This window comes from Brachyistius frenatus, unplaced genomic scaffold, assembly GCF_029030835.1.
Source record: "Brachyistius frenatus isolate BFR_SWC_R1_liver_20210118 unplaced genomic scaffold, ASM2903083v1 Contig_61, whole genome shotgun sequence".
NCBI classification, from domain to species: Eukaryota; Metazoa; Chordata; class Actinopteri; family Embiotocidae; genus Brachyistius; species Brachyistius frenatus.
In genome coordinates this window covers 1,643,897-1,667,045 of record NW_027210660.1, presented here as the reverse complement: position 1 = coordinate 1,667,045, position 23,149 = coordinate 1,643,897, and the positions used below count along the sequence as shown (strand labels likewise).

At 42.4% G+C, this 23,149-nt stretch overlaps 1 protein-coding gene across 8 annotated transcripts; it reads left to right on the top strand.

Moving 5' to 3' along the window:
• The first annotated feature begins 4,292 nt into the window (after window positions 1-4,292).
• On the top strand, window positions 4,293-23,052 carry LOC138625319 (transcriptional repressor p66 alpha-like). 8 transcript variants are annotated; one of them, XM_069706170.1, is made up of 12 exons: window positions 4,293-4,459; window positions 10,388-10,472; window positions 14,218-14,756; window positions 16,746-16,878; window positions 17,846-17,974; window positions 18,687-18,764; window positions 18,867-18,986; window positions 19,315-19,488; window positions 19,763-20,024; window positions 20,492-20,910; window positions 21,004-21,262; window positions 21,766-23,052. In XM_069706170.1, exons 3-12 carry the CDS (start codon window positions 14,221-14,223, stop codon window positions 21,903-21,905), a joined length of 2,250 nt encoding a protein of 749 aa, XP_069562271.1. In that variant the 5' UTR covers window positions 4,293-4,459; window positions 10,388-10,472; window positions 14,218-14,220; the 3' UTR covers window positions 21,906-23,052. The 8 variants fall into 8 exon arrangements, with proteins under 8 accessions (XP_069562271.1, XP_069562269.1, XP_069562272.1 ...); XM_069706169.1 differs by lacking the exon at window positions 4,293-4,459 and adding an exon at window positions 4,975-5,826; XM_069706168.1 differs by lacking the exon at window positions 10,388-10,472.
• Window positions 23,053-23,149: the final 97 nt, after the last annotated feature.

The window sequence follows — 23,149 nt, the reverse complement described above, 5'->3', positions numbered from 1 at the left end:
AAAAAAGTACACACATTGTGGTTTTGCTATTATATAAACTCAGGAGGGGGATTAGTTTTATAATAATGTTGTTGTATAGAAACACTACACGCATTGTGCTGTATGTGAAAATCAATGCTCCCAATCCAGGGGCTGGCCTCTGAGGAACAGCAGATGAAAAAGTGTGTCTAATGCAGCGGCCATCAAGAGGGAAATGAAGATCATCAACTTGTGAAGCCATTTTGTCTTTGAGGTGATCCCATGTTTAAAAAACAGAAGTCAAAATTGTATTTGAGTGTGTGAGTTGCAGAAGATGTTGGGTGAAAAGGAAATGTGGTGTGTGTGATACAACACACTCAAACCTGAATATCCTTCACAGAAAACCAAATGTTAGCTGTTTGAACACAGCCACAGTTCACTCGGGGTGATATATTTGCCCCTCGGTGGACCAGTTGTTTTGAAAACCTGTCCTCTCCAGGGAGGTCTACATGCATGTGAGGTGAATGAAGGCACACCAGGGGCAGAGGGTGACAGGGTTTTTCCTCCTGAGCAGCCAGCCTTCAGAGTCCTGCCACAGAGGGAGACAGAGGGACACACGTGATGGTGACTCCATTATAGCTTCATTACACTGATTATATGTAACGACATCTGCATTTATTGTTCTTTAGAAGAGGTCTGGGAAGGATTTACAAGTTCAGTTTAAATGTCATAAATCAAAGATGTTTATAGTACTAATGAAACTGCCCGGTTTAAACGTTAATTGCAATTGGCAATGCCATTTTACTGAATCTGAGTAATCTGTGCCATTAACTGTGTTCATTAATTTACCTATTAAGAGATAAGATATAGTAGTACTATATTTTACATTGTTCAGTAAGTTGGAGAAAAAAAAGGCTAATAAGATGCGGGACACAGTCTGAATCACATAATATTGTCTTTACAAATTTATAGCCTAGCCTATAAACAAATAGCACAAATATGTGCTTTGAGTAAAAAGTAACGCTTCATATAAAATGTCAATCATACGAGACCCAGTTTGGACTAAATTATTGCTGTTTATAAAGTAAACGTAAGGATGAATATTACCTTAGATATGAAGTTGTTTACATTTTATTGTGAAATTTTACACATGATCGTCTTTGCTTTTCAAGCATGAACTTGCAGCCTATCATATACGTCGGTATTTAAGAGACCCCTCCGAGAGCTCATCTTTTTTTTATTTATATAAATAAATATAGCCTATATTTCAAAATGAAGTTAATTCCACCACATGATCTTGTTTTTTTCTCTCCTCCATCATGTCCTCGTGCCTGATGCTGCCGGAGGAATGTGTTTTCACCAGAGGAGGAGGGTTGGTGAGAAGTGAAAACTTTTGGGACGCTCTAGGTGTCTTGGACGTAGCTGCTGAAAGGAGTCATTTCCTGCCAAATAGTGAGCCCCGTCTAATCGTGACTGCAGCAGCTACTTCCTGCATTGTTACAGTGCTTAATGAGGATTAAGTTGAAGCTGTCATGTTGCAACGGGCGGCCATTAGGCCTGCTCCACACGGAGAGGACGACAGAGAGGAGAGAGGAGCTGGAGGCTGACCTTGTCTCAGCCTCATTTCAGAACTGATCCCGTTACCTGGACAGGACCTGCTGTCTGACTCTGTTCTGTCAAATTGTACATAGATCTATTTTTAAACCTGGTTTAGTGTGTAATCTTAATTCAGACCCCACCCTCCCAGCATATAAAATATATATAAAACCTATAAAGGGGTTGTTTTTAAAGATTAATCAGTTTTTACTGATTAGGGTGCCATAGACAGATCTTTATATATTTAAAGGACTTACTGAGGTCCTGAATCCAAGACATCACAATGCACCCACCACCCACAAGAAAAAAAAATCTGACAACCCACCCAAAGACTCCAAAAATTATTTATTTATTTCTATTTTACTTATTTGTTTTTGAATATATTACTCATCAAAGCCATCCACGGTCCCCAGAAGATGAATCCATGTGGTATTTCCCCGCCGTTTTATCAAGCAGCAGGTAAACGAGTTACTTATCCAGTATGTCATTTATATTTTCCACGTGTGTCCTAATGGCTTACAAGTCCCTGACTTCTGCTCATGCACTGCCATGAGTTAGACAAGGTGGACCTCTCTGTTTTAGAGTAAAATGTTTCGACGTGTTGGTACTAACATTAATTTGTTTTTATCTTTTCATTCCAAGTAAAATGTAAAATGTTGAAAGTGACCAAAGTCCCACGAAATATAAATACAGAGGATGTGACCTCAGTACTCACAAGTGCAGCTACAACGCTGATTGTTTTCTAATACAGCGGTTAGGGCAACACACTTGTCCCCTTGTTCACAGGAACAGCAACACTCATCATTACCAGTTATTGCCAGTGTTGTCTTTATTTGATTTTAGCATTGTGCAGGGCGATTATGAGAAGGTGGCCCCTTGGTGCAGGTTTGATTGCTTTTATACGAGACAATCTGTGGCCTCTGGAGATGGAGTGGTAGAATGAGAGGGACATCAACAATCAGACCTGATGACACAGCATCATCTAGAGAGAGCTCTTTTTTTTTTGTCATTTAAAGAACGTCAGTGAGGCTGACGAAGCAGTCCAACCCCCCACCTGTTGGAGAATAGCATCCCCTACCCACTTCAATCTTCATGGTAAAACTGGTACTTTTACTGTGTTTGCATTTATATGCATGTTTGTGGATGAATGAGGATTAGTTCAGTTCACAGGGACGCTTTGAAGGGATGCAGGTCTAGTCATGAAAGAGGAAGCCAGCTGGAGCTTTTACAGAGGCGACTCTGCCACTGGCGTTGTAACCCTGCTGAGAGCGTTCTGGACTTGCATGTTTGGATGTGTGACTGCAGGCCTGGCGCGTTAAATCAACCCTCCTCTGATCCCCGCTGTGAGACATACAGGAAATACCCTATGTTTTTTGGATTCATGACATAAGACTCGACTCAGAGTTGCATCACTCTTGCAGTGATGCTGAGTCAGGAGATAATAGAGGATGGTGTCGGAAATGTCTTTTGTCAAATTGGTAAGAGAAAAGATATAGTGTGAGATATTTTAAATCTTTGGGGTGAGGGAGACAAGTGTGAAGCTGTGGTTGGACTTTAAAAGAGGAGATAATTATAAGATGCTGAGGATATGATGCAGGTCCCTGCAGAGACACTGGAGGGACCTAGGGAGATGATTTAGCAGGTGTCAGATCACAGTCTGAGTTTGAGGGATAATATGATGCTGGATTTTATGAGTATAGGGAAAATAATACACTCTACTTCATATCTATATCATACTGTATCAACATGGGTACAGGTTGTGTATTTACTGGACTTCCCGTAATGGCTTGATTGACCTATTTTGGGGCATAAATCAGGTATTGGCCCCTGTTAAACCCATTGCCTCTAACTTTCTATCAAGCACAATGCTCACAGGGTACTACATGGCCCCCAGGTTTACTGCCAGTTATTGGTTGTAATCTGATTAACCAGAGCTTTATTTAGGAGTATGTTATAAACACAAGGCTATTTTGACTAAACATGTGTCCTTGTGTGCTTTATGAGTGTAACATACCAAAATAACTGAAGTCTGAAAACTATTTGGTCACATGGAGGCATCTCTGCCAGACACGGTTACAATATTATGGAGTAATGCAGAAGCCACATTAGTTGATAATATACCGCAGTGGTGCAAATTCGGGACACATCAGCAGTTAATTAAAACGCCAAAGCGCAGTGGACATTGGACTTTGGAGGCCCGTGGGGGTCTGGTCCAGATATTGACTGGATTGCCTGTTTTTTTGCCAGTCTTGTTTCCTGCCTGTCATGCACAGAAGCTCAAACCCGTTATACACAAGTTCACTTGCAACAGATGTTTGCCCGACAATGCCTATATGCTTTGAAGTGTCTCGTGTTTTTATGTAGCCTTTTGGTTTAACCGGCTTGATCATCGCACTGGCAGTAAAGAGAGGTCTTGATTCATATCTCAGATACAGCGGCCAATATGATCAGTTTTGGTTGAAATTTGTTGGAGGTTTTTTTTTCTACATGGTGCTTACTGCAACATGGTGTGTGTGTGTGTGTGTGTGTGTGTGTGTGCGCGCGCGTGTGTGTGTGTGTGTGCATGTGGAGGGGATCTGTGTACTTGGTGGTACAGTCATGGGTCACTCCGAGGACCCCGGGGCCCCTGACATTGTCGTCCTGCTTTGGCCCTTGGTGGTCAGCGGCTTACATGATGTGATCCGGTCGCCCTGGTATGCCGAGGTGCGCATGCCCACTAAGAGGACGCAGCGGCTCCATGTGTGTTGAGGCGCATTATTTGGCAACAGACGCGGCAGCGGGGAGGGCCGAAAAAAAAAAGAGGATATCCCCTGGATTTCAAAAAAGCAACGATTTATCGAGGTTAACTGCAGATTAAACATTCCTCGGTTGACCATCGGCGAAGAACGGGCGACAAAGCTACCGAGTAAGTTGACTTAGGTGAAGCTGAAGTTTTTTATAAGTGGATCGAGGGGAGCCTTTTATTCGGACTCGTCGAGAGGAGCCAGGTTTTCCTCCACCTATCTGTGACGATAAAGAAGCTGATGGGCTGTTGAAAAGTAACACTTCTCCGCAGAGCCAAAGGTTGAGCACTGGGGAGGAGAGTGGGTGTAAGGGGGGGTGTGTGTGTGTGGAGAGGAGGGGGGGGGGGCTCACTCAACCAAAATGCGTTTTATTTACCTTAGGCTCGTAAATATGAGGACGGGACTTGATTTTGTGTGGTAGAAGTCGTGAAACGAGGTTAGGATTACAACGTTACATCCGCCGGCGGCTCGTCGGCGACGAGCTCCGTCCGTGGGCCGGTCGATGAAATTTACGAGTTCCGACTCGGGAGGTTCGCTGGTCGGGAGGGGACACCCAGGTAAACAGAGCCTCGTACAGACCAAGCCTCGCTTCCAGGGCAGTGGGATGAAAGTTTGTGCCCCCACCCCACCCCCACACCCCCCACCCCGGGTTTTGAGGTGTCCCGCATCGGGGGGGGGGTGCAGTCAGGTCAGCGATTCGGGGCTCGGTTCTGGTGGCGCGGGTCCCACACCGACGAGCATCTGCCGGGACCGGGAGGACTTTCACTAGTTTGACTTGAAGTGTCTGGGAGCCGTTCACGGTCAGACGTGGACCGCTTTTTTTTTTAATTTTTTTTTTATTCCGAGCCAAAAGTGGCTTCGTGTTTTTGTTTGTGCGACGTAGCTAATGTTAGCTCGCTAACTAATAACACGCACACCTCCTCCTCCTCCTCCTCCTCCTCCGAGGCGGTGTCAATAATACCAACAAAAAAAACAAAACACACACACAAAAAAAAGCCGGCTAGTTGCACATGTAGTGTGGGCTGGCTTTAGTTTTTAAAGGGCTGAGTTGGGTTTGGATGGTGTACTGGGCTGCTGAGACGGTAATGGAGGACGCTGCTGGCCGCTTTAAGCCCCGTGGCACCAGTGTGTTGGTTCTGCTATCTGGTAGCTAATCTTCCTACTTCTCTCTGTGACAACCGTAGTCTTCCTCCTCTTAAAGCTGAACACACACACACACACACTGACACACGCCGCACACACGGCCTCTCTTCCTCTCTCGGCCAGACAGGCACGCACGCACACACACACACACACACACACACACTCATTTTTCACGGCCAATACGAGTTTGCAGCGCTCCGGGGCAAAGCTGCGTCTCAGGATTTCTGACCATCAGACCATTTTACAGAAACGTTTCTATCGTCTTGGTTATCCGGACGCACGCAGATGGATTTAAACCACGTGAATATGTAATGATCGGATGTGATGGAAGCCGGCGTTGCTCATGGTATGTTCACAAATGCAGCATTTTACACCGTGTAATGAAGCCACCTAGATATGATTTACTTTATTTTGGTATTGTTTAAAGTCTGTATTAATGCACTTTTGATGAAATACTCCTTGTACTCGATATTTACTGTTGTCTTATTGCATATTGTCTGTACTGTTATTAGACTTGTATCAACTGATTCCTGAGTACCAACTATAACTTGGAACTGAAGTAGGCAATACCCACTATAACATCTTATACCCAATGAGATGTTGGGTTATTTTAATGGGTAATGCATGATTTCTGAGATTATTTTTGTTCAAGGTGCAGCTAACTAAGTCTGCTGATTATTTTATAATTAATAGTTTGGGATATAAGATATGTAGAATAATTCCCTCCCAAGTTTTGTTTTATCTGCCCAACAATCCAAAACCTATAAATATTTTGTAAACTGTTTTTTTTTGCCACTTTTACTTGTTGTTAATTCATGAATCAATGATTTTAATCACATATACGTAACATTTTCATAACTGGTCAATACATCTTTAAAGGCTGCTAATAATGATCATTTTCATTATCGATTAATCTGTCAATTATTTTCTTGATAATCGATTTGTTGTTTGGTCTTTACGAGGGTAAAAAATGTTGACCAGTGTTTCCCAAAGATGAAGGTGCAGCGTAAATTGTCTTGTTTTGTCCCTACCAACAACCAAAACATTGTTTATTATCACAGCGGACTGAGGGAATCAGATTTAAGAGGCTGTGGTCAGATAATTTTATAATCTTTTCATTAAATGACTCAAAATGATTAATCAATTCACAAAATAATTGCCTATTCATTGTCTTGTTTATGAACTAATCATTTAATTGACCAATATTTGCAGCTTTGTTGGTCCGTTCAACAGCCAGCCTACTGCAACTTAACACACACTTAAAAGTGCTGTGGCTGCCATGTGTCCTGGAGATGGTGTGTTGGAAAAGCGAGCTGCTTTTAGGAGACTTTATTGCCTCTTTGTGGTGATCTGGAATGAACCCTCAGTTGTTCATGAGAACAAAGGCCTTGTAAAGAGTTATTTACAGGTCGCCTTTAGTGAAGTTGTCAGAGGAGAGGAGAATGCTTTGCTTTGACCGTGGGACTCCTGAACTACCTGTCCTGACTGACAGTTTAGACAGTGTGCATCCGCAGCACGATTCATCCCAGAGTGTCTGTTTTTGTAGTGTTAAAATTACAGGAGTGAGTGAGTCAGAAACTGCTCACGAGTTTCAGCCTTTCCAGAAATCAACGTCCCAGTGATCACAGACAAGACCGATCCAGAGTAGTTGTGCAATCGACCACTGTTCTTTTCGAGGGTCATCTGCTGGCCACACTTTAGGCTGCTGCACACAACTGCTGGGGTCACAGGGCGGCTGTTTGGTCAAGCTTCAGAGATTTCATCAAATATATAGGGAGCAATTTGCTCTCTAATTGCCTCAGTCTGCCTGATGTGTGTAGACAGTAATGTTAGTTGCTGAAAAAAGCACTGACCTGTCAAGGGCTGAAGTTATTTAACCAAGCAACTCGGTGACCCTCAAAAGTTAGCTTTGGCTGTAGGGAGCCCTACAGCTGCATTTTTCTAGTGTACAAACTCAGATTAAATTCTTCCCCTGTTTTCAGGCCATGAATGTCTTGTGTTCAGGTAGTGCATAGAAACGATCATTGCTGCCATTTGTTATTCTGGCAGATGCAACCAGATAATGCATACATTGCTGGTGCAGCAGTTTTCCAGGGTAATGTGGCTGCGTAGCTGCAGAGTTTCCTGAAACGCCGCTGTGATGTAGAAATATGTTTTCACAGGGTAAAGGTCTGTCAGTGTGTAAATAAAGTGCTGAACACATACTATATGCGCAGCCAGATGTCGATGATGGTCTAGTCCAGTGAGTCTAACGCTGTGAATGAAGGATGATTGAGTGACTGATGGCTGACAGAATCCACGAGTGACTAGATAACAACCTCGAAGCAGGAAGAGAAGACAGATGAGCAGGGCCGTGATAGTGGGAGCAACCTGACACCAGATTAAAGTAGGCGAATTCTGCGCTGGTGAAAGCCACACTTGTCAGGAGTCAAGTACCTGCACAGTGCAAATTGATGATGTGCTTGTGATCTTTGTGATTTAATTACGCAGCACATGTTCGTGGGTGATTGAGTTTAATTCGATAAACACATAGTATTCAAACACTCGTGCTAAGTGGCTTGACAAATAAAGATAAGCGATTTTATGGACTTTCAAGAATTAAACACTCAACTAAATCTTACATGTATTGAAGAGCCATATTGTTGATGATCGTAACTTAATTATAAAGTGAGAGTGATGACAGGAGAGATTGTGTTTGTAACAGGAGCAGCCTTGTGGTCATTGTGCTTCTGTACCCTGAGCAGTGAACATACACAGACACAAAGACTGCAATATTATCACTGGAACGATATCTGTGATCAGTTTGGAAAATATCAACATGCACACTTTACAAAGCAGCTACAAAGTATTTCCTACATCGCTGGGTTACATTTAAAGTGAGACTTGTATGCCAATTAAAATCCTATTTTCTAATTATAAATGTATTACTTAGCTTCAACTTATACTTTAATAAAACCTCTGGAGAGTGATTCATAATTTTTTTTTTTTTTCGTTTTTTTTTATTCGTATTACTTGCTCGTCATTAAATTTGTGCAAAGTTTTTGGTTTTGGTTGCAAGCCACCAGCTTTTGCTTGAATTTGATAAAGTAAATAATCACTAAATATGAATATAAATAGATTTAGAAATGCAATTGCAGTTTATTTATGCATTTTCTGTGATCGTCTAAGAAATAAATGCACTTTATCATTGTGGCTTTACGGCTACATACAGCTACGGAGACTAATATATCGCGAGTTGTGCAGATATTTGTGGTGCACTTGATGTGGTGCGACAATTGGCTTTTTTTTTTTTTATCAGTACAAAGAGTAAAGAAAAGTCCACATCATGGCACATATCTCTACCAGTGTGCTCTGGTTGTAGCCATTGTACAGAAATCGCTCACCCCTACAGTTAAAGCTCCTTTGCATTCTGGGAAATCCTCAGTTATTGTACAAAGATGGAGAAACAAATGTGTTTCGTCAGAAAAGACCACAGAGACAATGAAACTTTGTCCTGGCAAAAGGGATTTGATCCAAAAGTATGTAAATACTTTAGAAAGAAATGCAGATGGAAAACTATTGGTCTGATAAAAAATGTATTAGCAGAGTGACAACCAAACAGTCAGCCCTAAAAAACTTTAAGAGCATAACCAGGATCCCTCGCAGTGCACTTCTTTACAGTGTTATTAAAGGCTGTTGGAGGATTTCCATCTCATTTGAATATTTATCAGGATCTTATTATAAATAAGATAATTCAGATAATCGTGCCCAGACACATTTATGATCATGAATGCCTACTGACAAAAATAGTGTAATTTTGAAATGGACAGAGTAGCTCTTTATCTTAATAAGTGTGTTGGTTAACTTTGTCTACATAAAATGAACTTGGGAGATGTGTAACGTTGAGTTGTTCTTTCAGTTGCATTGGAGGCTTTGCACTGGTTACTTGTGATGTCAAGTTCTTCGGTGGGTGAGTGGGTGGGGGTTTGTGCGTGTGCGTGTGTGTGTGTGTGTGTGTGTGTGTGCGTGTGCATGTGTGTGTGTGAGCTTGAAGGAATTGTGTGTAAACTGCCATGGAGATGAAATGTGAAACCTGTCAGCCATTCAGATCCACCATTACAAAGATAGGGACAGTGTCCGTGTAAGGGTGTGTGTGTGTGTTGGGGGGTGATGGTGGTGTTGGGTGGCGCGTCTCATGTCCAACTTCTGCCACCAGCATCACTTCACAGCTATATGCGCCAGAATTGATACTGTCATCACAACGCCCCACCCCTGTCCGGACACACACACACACACACACACACACACACTGTATAATGGCCGTCACTGTGAAAGCCTGCTCCGGTACCTGAAGGGTTAAAACCAGCTTCAGCTTCTCTCTTAGTCATACACACACACTGACAGACACACACACACACACACACACACACACACACACACACACACACACACACACACACACACACACACACACACACACACACACACACACACACACTCACACACACACACACACACACACACACACACACACACACACACACACACACACACACACACACACACACACACACACACACACACACACACACACCAGCCAACCAGTTTAAACCGGTTCTCAGGAAAAGTGCTTTGTGTGTCCCACTGAATCCTGGGAAGGGTCATGTCATGTGTGTCTCAGTGATGTCAGAGTATTAAAAAAAACAACTTAGTCAGCTCTGTGTTATCAGATGATTGCTCTGCATGCTGCATTGTGACTCTCTATGTATATTGTGTAGGTACATCACGGTGTGCTTTATGCCCGCCGCCATAACCCTTTTGAGAACAGGAAGGGGAGGGGGGTCGGAGCGTATACAGTGTGTGTGTCTGAGAAGTAGCCCAGGTTGTAAGGGTTAATTGTCCTTTTTTTTCCACCAAAAAAAACACAGCTTCCTGTAGCGCCTCGCTGGGCAGACCGAGGGCCTCAGCAGACTCAGGAGGATTGGGTGTCGATCCTATAACATAGATGCATAGGTATGATACAGAAAATAACTGTTGTGTTTCTTCTTCGTGGTCATCCAAATATCGACAGCCTGCGTGCGTCTCTGAATGTCACTTGGTCTTTCTGTTTGAGATTCTGTTAACTTTGAGCACAGGTTGTCTCCTCTTTCACTGTCGCACGCCATGTCAATTCAGTGTGTGTGCACATGCACAATAGTATCTCGGTTTTGAGTCTTACCTGGTTTTGGTTTTGTCCTGGGTATGAAGTTTACATGGAACGTGAAAAACCTAGTTTTTGATATACTCTGTATATCCTAACAGTGTCCAGGTTTTTGCACACCGTGTCATCATGTCTGTTCCAACTTGGTGAACTCAGGAGTTGAGGGTAAACAGTTTGTTTTCTGTCCGTGTGGCTGCTGCATTTACCTCTTTACTTGACATACTCCTCCTTAACCTCAGCACATTGATCTTCGTTATATAATTAACCATCATGCTGGTTGTTTCTTTGACATAACTGCTAGTTAACAGGAGTTTAAGACAAGCCTGTGCACAAAGTAGAGTATGGAGTTTAATGCAAAGTAGGCAAATTTCTAACAGAGTTTCAGGATGTGATGTTTACTTGAACAACTTATAACGAGGATATGCAAAAACCTGATCATGATTGAGATAGTAGTGAGTACAATTTGTTGCTTGACAACGTTGGAGGGCATGAAAACAGTCACCTGAAGGTCGGCTTAAATCCCGACTATCATAGAAAGTTGTGGGACGCGATGAACGGTTAAATTTGGTGATAACAATGTAAATTTTTAGACTGCCTCTCCCGGAAGGCGTTGATGGAGTTGCACTTAGCTGTGCATGTAACAGAAATAATTACTCGAAAGAAAGAAGATAAGAGAGCTTGAGCAAGAAGTTCAAACACCGCTTACTATCATCTCCCCCCACACTTGTCCAGATGCTGCATAAATGTGACTGGGTTAGGTAGTTACTTTATTGCTTATCAGATTGTCCATTTTGGAGGTAAAGAAACGATTGTGAGACACTGATCGCACAGATTTTAACATTGAAAAGCAGAGGCGGGGGGGATTTGAGTAGAGGAAGTCTGACGGAATTTGAAAAGCTTTTATGTTAGAGCATCCTGACCACTTTATTCTGGGCATTTCATTACCTTTTCGGACACTGTAAAGGTAGAGAGGAACCATCCCTTATTATGCGTGTGTAAGAGATTCTGTACAAAAAGAGAACATCCATTCATTTATTCGCTTGACAGAAGCCCGCAGATTTATCAACAGGAAGATCAACTCGGTAATAAGACGTTTCTTTTGTTGTTGCACCGGATGCTAAGACATTAATGGGTCTTTATCCACTGGTATGGAAAGTGCATCTGGGACGCACAGAGAATGATGTGATAGGCCATTATCAAAAGCATAAACCTGTATTGACTGCTGTGGTCTACCGTCTCCCTGCGTCTCCTCCTCCCTCGTTTCTGAGGGATTCGGAGCAGCCACTGGAGGGATAATGTGTGACACTATGTACCATGTACTGGTGCACTTCTGTGAGGGCGCAAGTGCACTGTGTAATACTCATCTGTCTGACAGAGCGAGCTGCTGTGTGTCTTCGTCTCCGGCACTGCTGGCATGTCAACATCTGGTGGGGATTGAATGTGTAGTACAGGGGATATCAGACCGTAATAGATCTGGTGCTCTTTGGTGTCTGAGTGGAGAGAGATACACATACTAGTAGAGTCTTTGATACCAATAAAAAAATAAAAAAATAAAAAAAACTCAACTTGAACACATAAATTAGTAAAATATGTGGACTCTCGAGTCATTATGAATGTTTGACGAGAAATCCTGCTCCGGTTGATTTTAGATCATCTCCAACTCCCTTTTAACTCTGATTTGATTGCAATGTTCTTCCAGCTGTTCCACGTCTCACTGCAACATTTTCCGTTGCTACCTGTCTTTCAAAAGACCTTGTTGTTGCTGCACTCAAGTAGGCCTCAGATTTTCATTCACTCAGCACTCCCGTCTTTGTTCACTTCTCCCTTCTTTTGGTTTTTAGTTTAGACTGAAATTTAGATAATTGGATGTTTTGATTTTATACTTGAGTCAACATCTTGGTCATGTGACCACACTAATCCAACATGTTTTGTCTGGGGGCCATTTTAGTCAGACTGTGTACCCTGCAGCTGATTCAAGGTCAGTGTTGTCTTCTTCAGTACTGAATGATAGGTGCACAATCACAACTGCACTCGGAGAAAAATAGATACATCCATTTATTGCTGGATAATAGCTCTGCTGTGAAGGTTTGTACTATAAAGTTAACATCCCAAGAATAAAATGTGGCATAGATTAGACTTAAAATTGTGTTTTTAAATGTTGCGCACTGCAGTTTATACATTTTTAATAGATTATGATTCAATAATGTAGAATTTGAGCTGACAAACATTAACTGTTTACACGTGGTCAGACTTTACGAGGCTGTTGAGAGCAACACAAAAGAAGAAACTGATGGTGACATGTTGAACCTGTTCACAATTTACCTGCCCAGCTCTTATTAGATGTGACATCACATTTTATTTAATACATTTTTTTGCCTCATCCTTCCTCAGAGTTGCCCATTTGTTTATAGATAACTGGTAATTTAACTGAGGTTTCTTCTGCAATTATGAAACAATTATCCGTTGATATTTAAAGTGCTTTAACCTCTTATTTTTTTTCCCAGTTTCACTGCTTTCCGTTCTTACATATGGACTTATAAGTGCTTACAGGTTTAAACTTTGAGATACGTTCTGTAATTTTACTTCCACTGTTTTCAGTGCCAAAACTGCAACTGACTCCTTTTACTGTAAGTGCTTGTGATTTAACTACAATTTCCATACACTACTCTATAAGCAAAGAATTCACAAAACTTAATTTCAACATTTCAAAATCAAAGACATTTGATCTGGTTTACATTGTTTATGCCTGCTGTTTTCAACATAACTGAATATGTTTCAATTCTGTTTTGAAAATTAGCCCTCTAGTTTATACATGACTGGTGACTTGTGCAAGCTCATCACAAACTGACTTTTCTATGTATTTATTGTGTTAGTAAGATGTGGGTTTTTTTTGTCACCATTGTTGCCAGTTCCAGGTAGGCCTGTCACAATTTTTACATAATTGCCTGATTGCGATTGCTTGAGCCGTTCACAATCATGGTAATATTTTTTTATTTTCATCTAAACATAAAAAAACAGACATGTCATATATCCAAATGTAGTTTACCGCTATTTGAGGTTTGTCTGGTGCTCTTTGAATGACATCATCTCATTGCAGCTCCCTCTTCTGCTGCTGTTTAATGGCATGAGTCAAGAAGCTGCAACTGTTTATCTCAAGTTGCTTAACTTCTGATATTCGACTGACCTCTTTTCAATGAGCATCTATAGATTTAGTTGCAAAGTCAAACACCACAGCACCGCTGAGGGCACATTTCGGTTTTAAGCTGAATCAAAAAAGCAATTTGCAGCCTAAAGGTTATGGTCAAAGTAAAACAAACAATTATTATTATCTGTATGACTATAATCGTTAACTAAAGTTTCATGATTGTGACAGCCGTAGTTCCCGCTCAGTTTGTTTAGACGCCTGGCTGTAGGGATGAAGCGTGACAGGACTCTGCTCTGTTGAACTTTGGTATGGGAGCAGACTTTCCGGGTCTTGTTAGATTTGACCTGTAACTGTAATCCTGTTTGAATGTTAAACAATTCAGGTAACAGTTATTTTTTTCTGTGTATCTGCAGGGGATGTCTGAGGAAGCTGTCCGCCAGACACGCAGCCAGAAGAGGGCGCTGGAGAGGGAGGCTGCCCCACATTCGGTAGACCCCTCTGATCCTGACAATGAAAGCAAAAAACCTAAATTGGACCCGTCTGAGCTCACAGAAGAGGCACAAACTGAACCTAAGCCCGGCCTGGAGCAGCCGCAGGACAGTCAGAGCCGGACTACGCCCGGATTGGAGTCTGAGAAGAAGCAGGAGCAGGAGCAGGAGCAGAGGGTGTTGCCGTTATCTTTAGCGTTACCTTTGGACTCTCAGCCGGTGAAGGATGATCGGGATCGGGCCCAGAAACAGCAGGTGGTTGAACCTAGCTCAGATAATCGGACTGACTGCAATGACAAAACCAGCAGGGCGAAAACGGAGCCGGCTGTGGACACGAAGAGCCGGGTCCGACAGATGGAGCCAAAAGCGTCCAGTGAGATGCTGGCTGCAGGCGAGGTGAAGGCCATCATTAAAGTGGAAGTTCAGACGGGAGAGCAGCCCGTGGACATGAGCACCTCCAAAGGGTGAGAAACACTTCATCGTAAACTCTGTTCAGCTGCGACAACTGCATGAAGGACTTTGAAGAAAAAGTAATGATATGAATGTGCTGAAAACTTAAAGTGCACAGAAGTCACGTGGTTTCTCTGAGAGACTGCCGCCTACTTGTCTATACGTTATTTTCTTCTAAAAACTCACTCAGCGGAATTTACAAAAGGATAAAGAACACTTTATTTTAATATGAAAAAGACCAAAAATGTTGAAAGTTACTTTTATAATGGTGATATTCTTTAAATCTACTGTGTAGAGAGAATTGGGGATGCATATGTTGTGCTCAGAGGTGATGTTCAACTCAATCTTTTAGTCTACCTCCATTTTCCCCCCACTCACCACCTGAACCCTAAAAACTCCCCTTGCACAAAATGAAGCCGTGTGTCACAAACTGGTTCCAGCCGGTTGTTGCCATGGTTTCCACCGTGGAAGGAACAGTGAGGGGAGGGGCGGGAGGAAAAGTGAACGTGTCACGTGATGGTGACTTTTGAGGTCACGTGACTTCTTTGGAAGAGTAGTGATTAATCCACAGGAAGTGATGAAAGCGCTAAGCCCCGAGGAGAGAGGCTGACACACACACACACACACACACACACACACACACACACACACACACACACACACACACACACACACACACACACACACACACACACACACACACACACACACACACACACAAGAAGGATGTCTAGGAGAGACAAGGCCTTGCATTGTCATGCTTTGATTTAAACAAATTCTTCTGCTTCATAGAAATGTATAATCTGTGTAATCACAAGGCTGGCCTTGTTTTTATTGGAACATGACTCCCGTTTTTCAGTTTTGGAGTGCAACTAGTCAAAGAATTTAGGTCATCTGCTCTCACATATAGCCTACAGTTGATCTAGTTGCTTTGCTGTCAACCGCGTTGGGAGGTGGTCCGAGTAAAGTGTGCACAGTGATGTCATTAAACAGACAGAAGTGAGGGTTGATCCAAGCTCCCTCCAAGATCCCTATTTGCTTTCATTTCCTTATCATGCCATATGTGACATATGACATGACGTACAGGTCACCCCCAAAAGCCTCAGACGCCTGTTAGGCCCTGCCGCTGTGTCCTGTTTTAACAGGAAGTACCTGCTCTCAAACAGCCGTTTCATTGTGACTTTAAGACCTTTACTGGAGCTCTGAGTCCTACCTTGCCCCTCCTTGGCTTGTAAGACTTATCCCCTGTTGTTGGAGAAGCATCAACTGAAGAGACGCTATGTGGAGAGGTGTCTGGACTTGTTAGATTACAGTGGAGTGGATCAACCAATAGTCATAAATTATAACTGTGGTCGAGGAGCAGACCTCCTTGAATACAGACATTATTAAGGGACGCTATTATTTGGAGCAGTTGAACTTTATCATAACTCAAACACCCACAGATGTTGTTAACCACCTCCAACCTACTGCAGCTGTCAGCACAAACCCATACAGTGCAGCTAAGCATTTAAACCCAAATACAATCTTCACTTTCAGTGGTGATTCCAGTGTTTTCATATATACCAACTACATCTGACTTTTGTGGAAATATGTTTAAATTTTGCACTGGACATTTAGAGGATGTCAATTTTATGGATCGGAACCATAAAAAGTCCTGTGTTGGAATACTGAATCTTTATGATGTGAAATAGAGAAATGAGACAAGCTGATACAGAATATTAGTGATACTGTCAGACAGTGTAGATAAATGATTTTAATACCATTCAAACTACTGAAGGGGAGACATACGGGGATGTTAAAGTGGATGTTAAGGGGTAAAAATGGGTTAAACTACTTTTTTCTCAGCGTAAGAAAAGTACATTTTTAAATTTCGATTGAGTAATAATTATGACGTAACTGTTATAATCCTGTTTTTGTGTTCCAGTATACAGTTATTGTACTCATTTCATATTCCAAAAACACAGAAATATGAATTTAAAGGTTGTTTTCCCTCTTTTGTGCAGCAGTATAAAAAGGGAGAAGCGCCCGCCGTCCCCAGACGACGACGATGTCATCATCTTGTCAGATAACGACTCCCCCAGCCCACCAATGAATGGCCTGAGCCACTTCAAGGAGCTGGACACGGACCTGCTCATGGTGAGAAAAAGACCCGAGAAGCAAGAAGTCATGCATCTCATGCTCTCCGACTGAGATCTAAATCTTTGCTTAAATCGTAACCCAGACCTTGGTGTTGGGACCTCAGTGTGAACAAGCTATTTTCTTACCTGAAACATGTTGATTACACTCAGGGATTGAAGACCCAGAGCGCACAAACGCAGACATAATTTTTTTACTTGTATTTAAGGTTATGTAACCGCTGTTCCTACGGTGGCAAGTTTACATACGATAGTCAACATTGTATATTTCTATTACTTTAATTTAACAAAGTCAACAATATCATCAAGACATTTTCAAGTGTTGCTCTGGATTACTCATATAAGGTGTTATTGTCAGATTTCAGTCACAACACATTCCTCCAAATGCTTCACAATAAAAGCCATTTTAAGAATTTATTTGAGTGTTTCCTGAAACCGTAGAGGGCTTTTAATTTGAAACCGACACAGGAGGTTTTGAGTTTCCTATTAACACGTAATGCAGAAACTTGGCAAAGGGGTGCAGATCAAAATGATGAGCTTTGAGTTGACGTTGTGAATCAATCAGTACATGTTTAATGTCAATATGACAACTTTGACCATTTTATTGTTTTTATTGTCTCTCTTGCATGCGTACACCTTAGAGATGATGAGATCACTTAAGAAATGTAAATTAATTTCTTGCGGATCAAAGGAACCGCGAACATGTTTTCTGATCACTTCAAGAAAAAAAAAAATGTTTTGTTTCGTCGTTCCGGTGCACTCTAGCAGCACCACACCTATCTACACACTGTGGACATTTCACTGATGCTCAAAGTCTGAGCAACTGAAAATGACTGATTAGACAGGGGTTTGCGGACCCGCAGGGACCAGCGGAGGTTCAGGTAACATTTCAGTTACCTGAGAGTATTTCATCTATTTTTTTGCACTGCGAGTGTGGTGTAAGGAATGTTCTGATCTGTTGGGTGTAGAAGAGCAGCCCGGCGGAGAGGGAGCACATCATTAAGCAGTTGAAAGAGGAGCTGAGACTGGAGGAGGCCAAGCTGGTGCTGCTGAAGAAACTTCGACAGAGCCAAATACAGAGGGACACTCTGCAGAAGGTAAACAACTGTTTTTACACAGGGTCACACATCCACACAAATACAAGCCTCCTCTTTAAAATTAATTAAAGAATTTCACTTTTTTTTCCCTACTTTCGGTAATATCCCTCTTAAAGTCTGTGATTATATTCATATATGACTGTGTTGTACATTTTCTGTAAAAGTAATCAGGACTTTTTGAAAATAAATTTTCATATGAAATGCTCAAGTCAAGATTTATACTGAAATATATATGCAAAATTTAGGTTCCTCTACAAAAATTGTATTAACGCATTATATTAAAGCCGTGAAAGTGTCACATCTGATAGCTCGATACAAAAGTATAATACAACCTACCGCTGTCCTCTTTGACGTCTTTCGTGAAACTGACAGCAAGTATGAGCTTCTAACAGCCTCATAACTAATAGATAAAACTAAGATGATAAAAGGCAACTACAAAGACTTACTCGGGTTTTAGTTAATTTGGTGCATTGTTCCTAGAAGCATAACAACTGATGAATATTACAGGTGATGCCTAAATGTTGCCTGGATTGCCATGACAACGTGCATAGAAGGGTTACAACCAAGGGTGACGATCATTTTGTCCACAAGGACCACTGTTATTGATATATTGATCGACAACGAGACGGACCAGGCCGGACGTTGTTGAGCTGGGACTGACAGAGTTAAGTATTGTGTTTGTTGTTTAATATCTTCCTCCCTTGTTTTTCAGCCCTCAGGTTTATCCGGCTCCTCTGCTCCTCCTCCTCTAATTCGGGGAACAATTGCAAGCAGTAAAGGTTGTCAGCAGGTAAATGCTCTTAATATCACACGTATCAGGCAGAATATCAGTGTGACAGCACAGTCACGCTGTCGTTGATACCGTTTCTGATAAGTGTTTTTATTTGGGCAGATTTTGACCGGCAGGAGTTCAGGCACGGTCATCCCTCCGCCTCTGGTGAGAGGGGGGCAGCAGGTGTCGTCTAAACACGGCTCCCAGATCATCATGCCACCTCTGGTTAGAGGGGCACAGGTGAGGAAATGTTGTTGATATTATTAGCAAGATATGAATCTGCCCTTCTTTATAAGTATCTAATTCTCATCATTGTCTGGGCTGGGAAGGCCTGGATGTTCAGTCTCACTGCTGTCTTTCGCTCTCAAGAGACAAACTGCGGGGAAACGCCTCTCTATTAAAATGTTAGGACTTTTGACCTCTCTTTGCACCTCTCTCTCTCTCTCTCTCTCTCTCTCTGTGCGCTCTTTGCTTTGGTGCTTCTGATGTCCCACCCTTGTCGTCCACTACCTCTGCCTGGGACATTCTTCCGTATCGTCCTGGTTAGCCCACCTCTGTATCTCCACAGCAGATCCAGGCTCTCCGTCAGCAGCAGCAGCAGCAGCAGCAGCAGCAGTTGGCTGCCTCCGGAGGATCCGGACCCCCTCCGCTGCTGTTGGGCCCCAGGAACTCAGCCCCTTCAGCCCAGAGAGGCATGATCCAACCAGGCCTCATCAGAGTTGGCAGTGGAGCGAGCACACTGGTTAGTATCTCAAAGTTAAAAGAAACAACAAAAATAAGCTTAAACACGTTTGGCGTTTCACTATCCAGGCTGGAAGAAAAATTAAATAATCCTACTCAAGTAAAGGTATTGTTTCTTTGCCTGGATTTTGTATGTGTACAGTTCAAAGTGCTTGTGTTAACATTGAGTATTTTACTTCAGTATTAGCTTATTTTTTTTAATTTATTTTTTAAAAATATTAAGATCACCACTGTTTAAACTGACTATGTTTCTTCCTGTCTGCTTGTTTTCAAAGGCCTCTCCATCCAGTTTGAAGGGTTCTTCCTCAGGAAGCGGCGGTGTGTCTTTGATCAGCATGAATGACTCTCCAGCCAGTCGCCAGGCTGCAGCTAAGCTCGCCCTGCGGAAACAACTGGAGAAGACCCTCCTGGAGATCCCCCCACCCAAGCCACCTGCCCCAGAGTTTAACTTCCTGCCCTCGGCGGCCAATAATGAGTTCATCTACCTGGTGGGACTGGAAGAAGTGGTGCAGAATCTGCTGGATACCATACACAGAGGTGTGCTGTTTTGTTGGCTTTTGTTCAAGTGTTGTTGATGTAAAACAATTAGTCATCATCAAGTTCTAAAGTGCCAACAAAATCTATTTTGTCCAGCAAAACAACACAATTTTCTGACATCACCATTGGTTTCAATAAATTGTGACGGGCATTTTAGAGCAAAACCCCATTGATTAACTGAGTAAATGATTGTTGCATCCAACAGTATAAAAAAAAAAAAAGTAATTATATTTAGCCCTTGATGTTGACATCAGCGTTGGATGTGTCTCAAACAAGTGTTACTAATGGTCCTGCCCAGTTTTATGAAATAAAAATAATGTCTATATGTAGTCAGGACTCGCCCACTTTCACTTGCGATGTAAATATCTGTCTACCTGTGTCTATTCTCTCCAATTATTTGATGCCATACAAGCACCTCCACTTGTTTCTTCTCAGTGTCTCATTGTCTCCCACCACTCTCCATCCAGGAAAGACGAGTGTATCAGGGTCCAAGTCCACCATCAAAGACCCTTTCATCTGCACCCAGTGCAACACTGACTTCACCTGCCGTTGGAGGCAGGACAAGACAAAAGGCGGGGCATTGCTCTGTGAAGACTGCATGTCATCCAATCAGAAAAAGGCTTTGAAAGCTGAACATACCAATAGGCTGAAAGCGGCATTTGTCAAAGCCCTGCAACAAGAGCAAGAAATAGAGCAGCGCATTATTCAGCAGACATCCTCCCCGATCTCCCACAGTACCTCATCATCCTCTTCATCTTCATCGATGAAGGCAGAGCAGCTGGTGTCTCTCCAGCTGAAGCAGGCTCAGGCCAGAGTGTCCTCCCTCCAGCACCACCACCAGGCCAGCCGGGGAGCCAACATCGTTCACCATCACTCCATCAAGCAGGTATGAAACCCTCTGTCCAGCTCAGAGGAACACACGGGCGTGTTCAGTGATGCTCTTACTCAAACAGTCTCTTTGTGTCTCATCTTCCCTCAGAGCTCGCACGGCCACCTGTCCCACGCTGTCTCATCCATGGGGGTGAGAGGCGTCCCCCACTCCTTCTCCTCCTCCTCCCAGCTGCAGAGTGCGGTGGCGGCTGCAGCTTTGGTCAGCCGGCCAGGTAAGCATGCCCATGTTTCCCACCGCTCTGTCCAGAGTTCAAAGGTGAGCAGCAGTGGAATCGGCGGCGGCAGGAATATCAGCGGAGGTAGTGCCTCATCCACTGCATGGAAGAAGCAGAGCAACAGCAACACAGGTAGACTCACATTAATACCAGCTCAACTCTGGCGCCTGACATCTGCTCTCTTTCAAATTCCTGTCTGGTCCAAAAGCAATCCTTGAACAGCCTAAATCAAAAAATGTCTCGCGTTGAGGAATCACTTACAAAACGTGCGATCAAAATAATTTCACACAAAATTAAAATACAGATAAACATGAAGGAGGAAATGTTTTCGGACAAGGCAATCCCACTCTCCAGCCCCCCCACCACCTGGACATGATCTCCATTTTCCTTCTTTAGTCCCTCAGTTTGGTGATTTAATCCTTTCCCGGGTGTCCGTACTGCACAGTACCGTAGAGTAGAAGACTGTCATCTCTCCTTTGTGTGTGTCTGTGCGTTGTGGAGTCGTGCGTGGCTTTATATTCAGGAGTTACTCAAATCATACTGCTTTTTTCTTACACAACTAAAACAAGGCATTACACTCAGCAGCATGCTTCTTGCTCCGCACCCTGACCTGCTGCTCTGTTGCATGTTCACAGGAGTGACTATGGCCTACGTCAACCCCAGCCTGACGGGTCACAAGACGTCAGCCAGTGTGGACGCTCGTCAGAGGGAGTACCTGCTGGACATGATCCCCTCTCGTTCATCCATCTCCCAGACTGCAAACACATGGAAATAATTGAAAGCAGTACTCTGCTTTTCATGATTAGTTTTTGTCCAAGTTCCTCAGCGCCGATAATATGGTCCACAGCACCCCCGCAGGACTGTTAAGCAATTACAATCTCTCAAAGTGAAGAAACGTTCCTTAATTACCTTTGTATGATTCTTGTTTTAGTTTTCTTATTTTCTGTTGTTTATTTTGAGGTTCGCTGTGTTTTGATAATTGTGCAGAAACCATTTTGATTTGACTGGGGCAAAGTAAAAAAAAATACTTGAAGGGCTTCCCCTGGGCTCGGCCCTCCGGACCGGGTAGTTAAATAATGTGTGATAAGATGTTATGTCTGCTGTGAGAACCTTGATTCAAAAACAGTACTCTGTTTTAGGCTTATTAGCCCTTTATGCCAATATATGGATAAAACAGACTCAACCTTTTGACACTTGAATGGTTACAATCCTACCAAGAGTTCACATTCAACAACATACAGGTTCATTTTAAGCAAAAACAAAATAATAAAGTTGTAAAATTTTCAGTAAATCACCCGTGTAGTTAAAGGTTTGAATTTATTTTGTATTTACAATAAGTTATTTTGTTTTTGTTGTTTTGTTTTTCAGACTGATGTTAAAAATCATTGTATATTGTGGTTTCCACAAATAAAAGAGTTTCTTCTAGCTTTTTTTTTTTTTTTTTTTTTTTTTTTTCCTGTTTAACAGCATGCCTACCCTTAAGGCCATTTTGCACCTTTGCTGAAGAAGCGTGGTGTCATTGTTTAATTCATCTGTAATTACCATCAGTAATTTGCTTATTTTATATTAACGTCAGCATTGTACGATTATTTTGAGTGTTACGTCATCACTGAGAAAATGCAAACTCCGAAGGAGCTGAATTTGCCACACTGGAGCCAGAGATCTTGCCTCCGATATTCATCCATAATCCATGAAGTACGGCATAAAAGTAGCCAAAAGACGGGTCTCAACGGAAACATCTCCCAGCTACCAAGACTTTGGATTACACAAGAATATCTTTATCTTGTACCCTCACCATATTGCATAATTTCTTTGCTTTCCAATTATCTTCATTGCATTGTACAAACTTATGTTGAAATTTATTTGGTTTACTTTTTTTTCCTAGCTCCTAAAGGAATAATAAAAAAAATATACATTTTAAACAGTTGCTTTAGTTTGTTATTTTGGCATAATATAATAACATAGAATAACAAAACTAAGCGGGATGACATTTCCAGTGTTCTGACTTTCTCATATAAT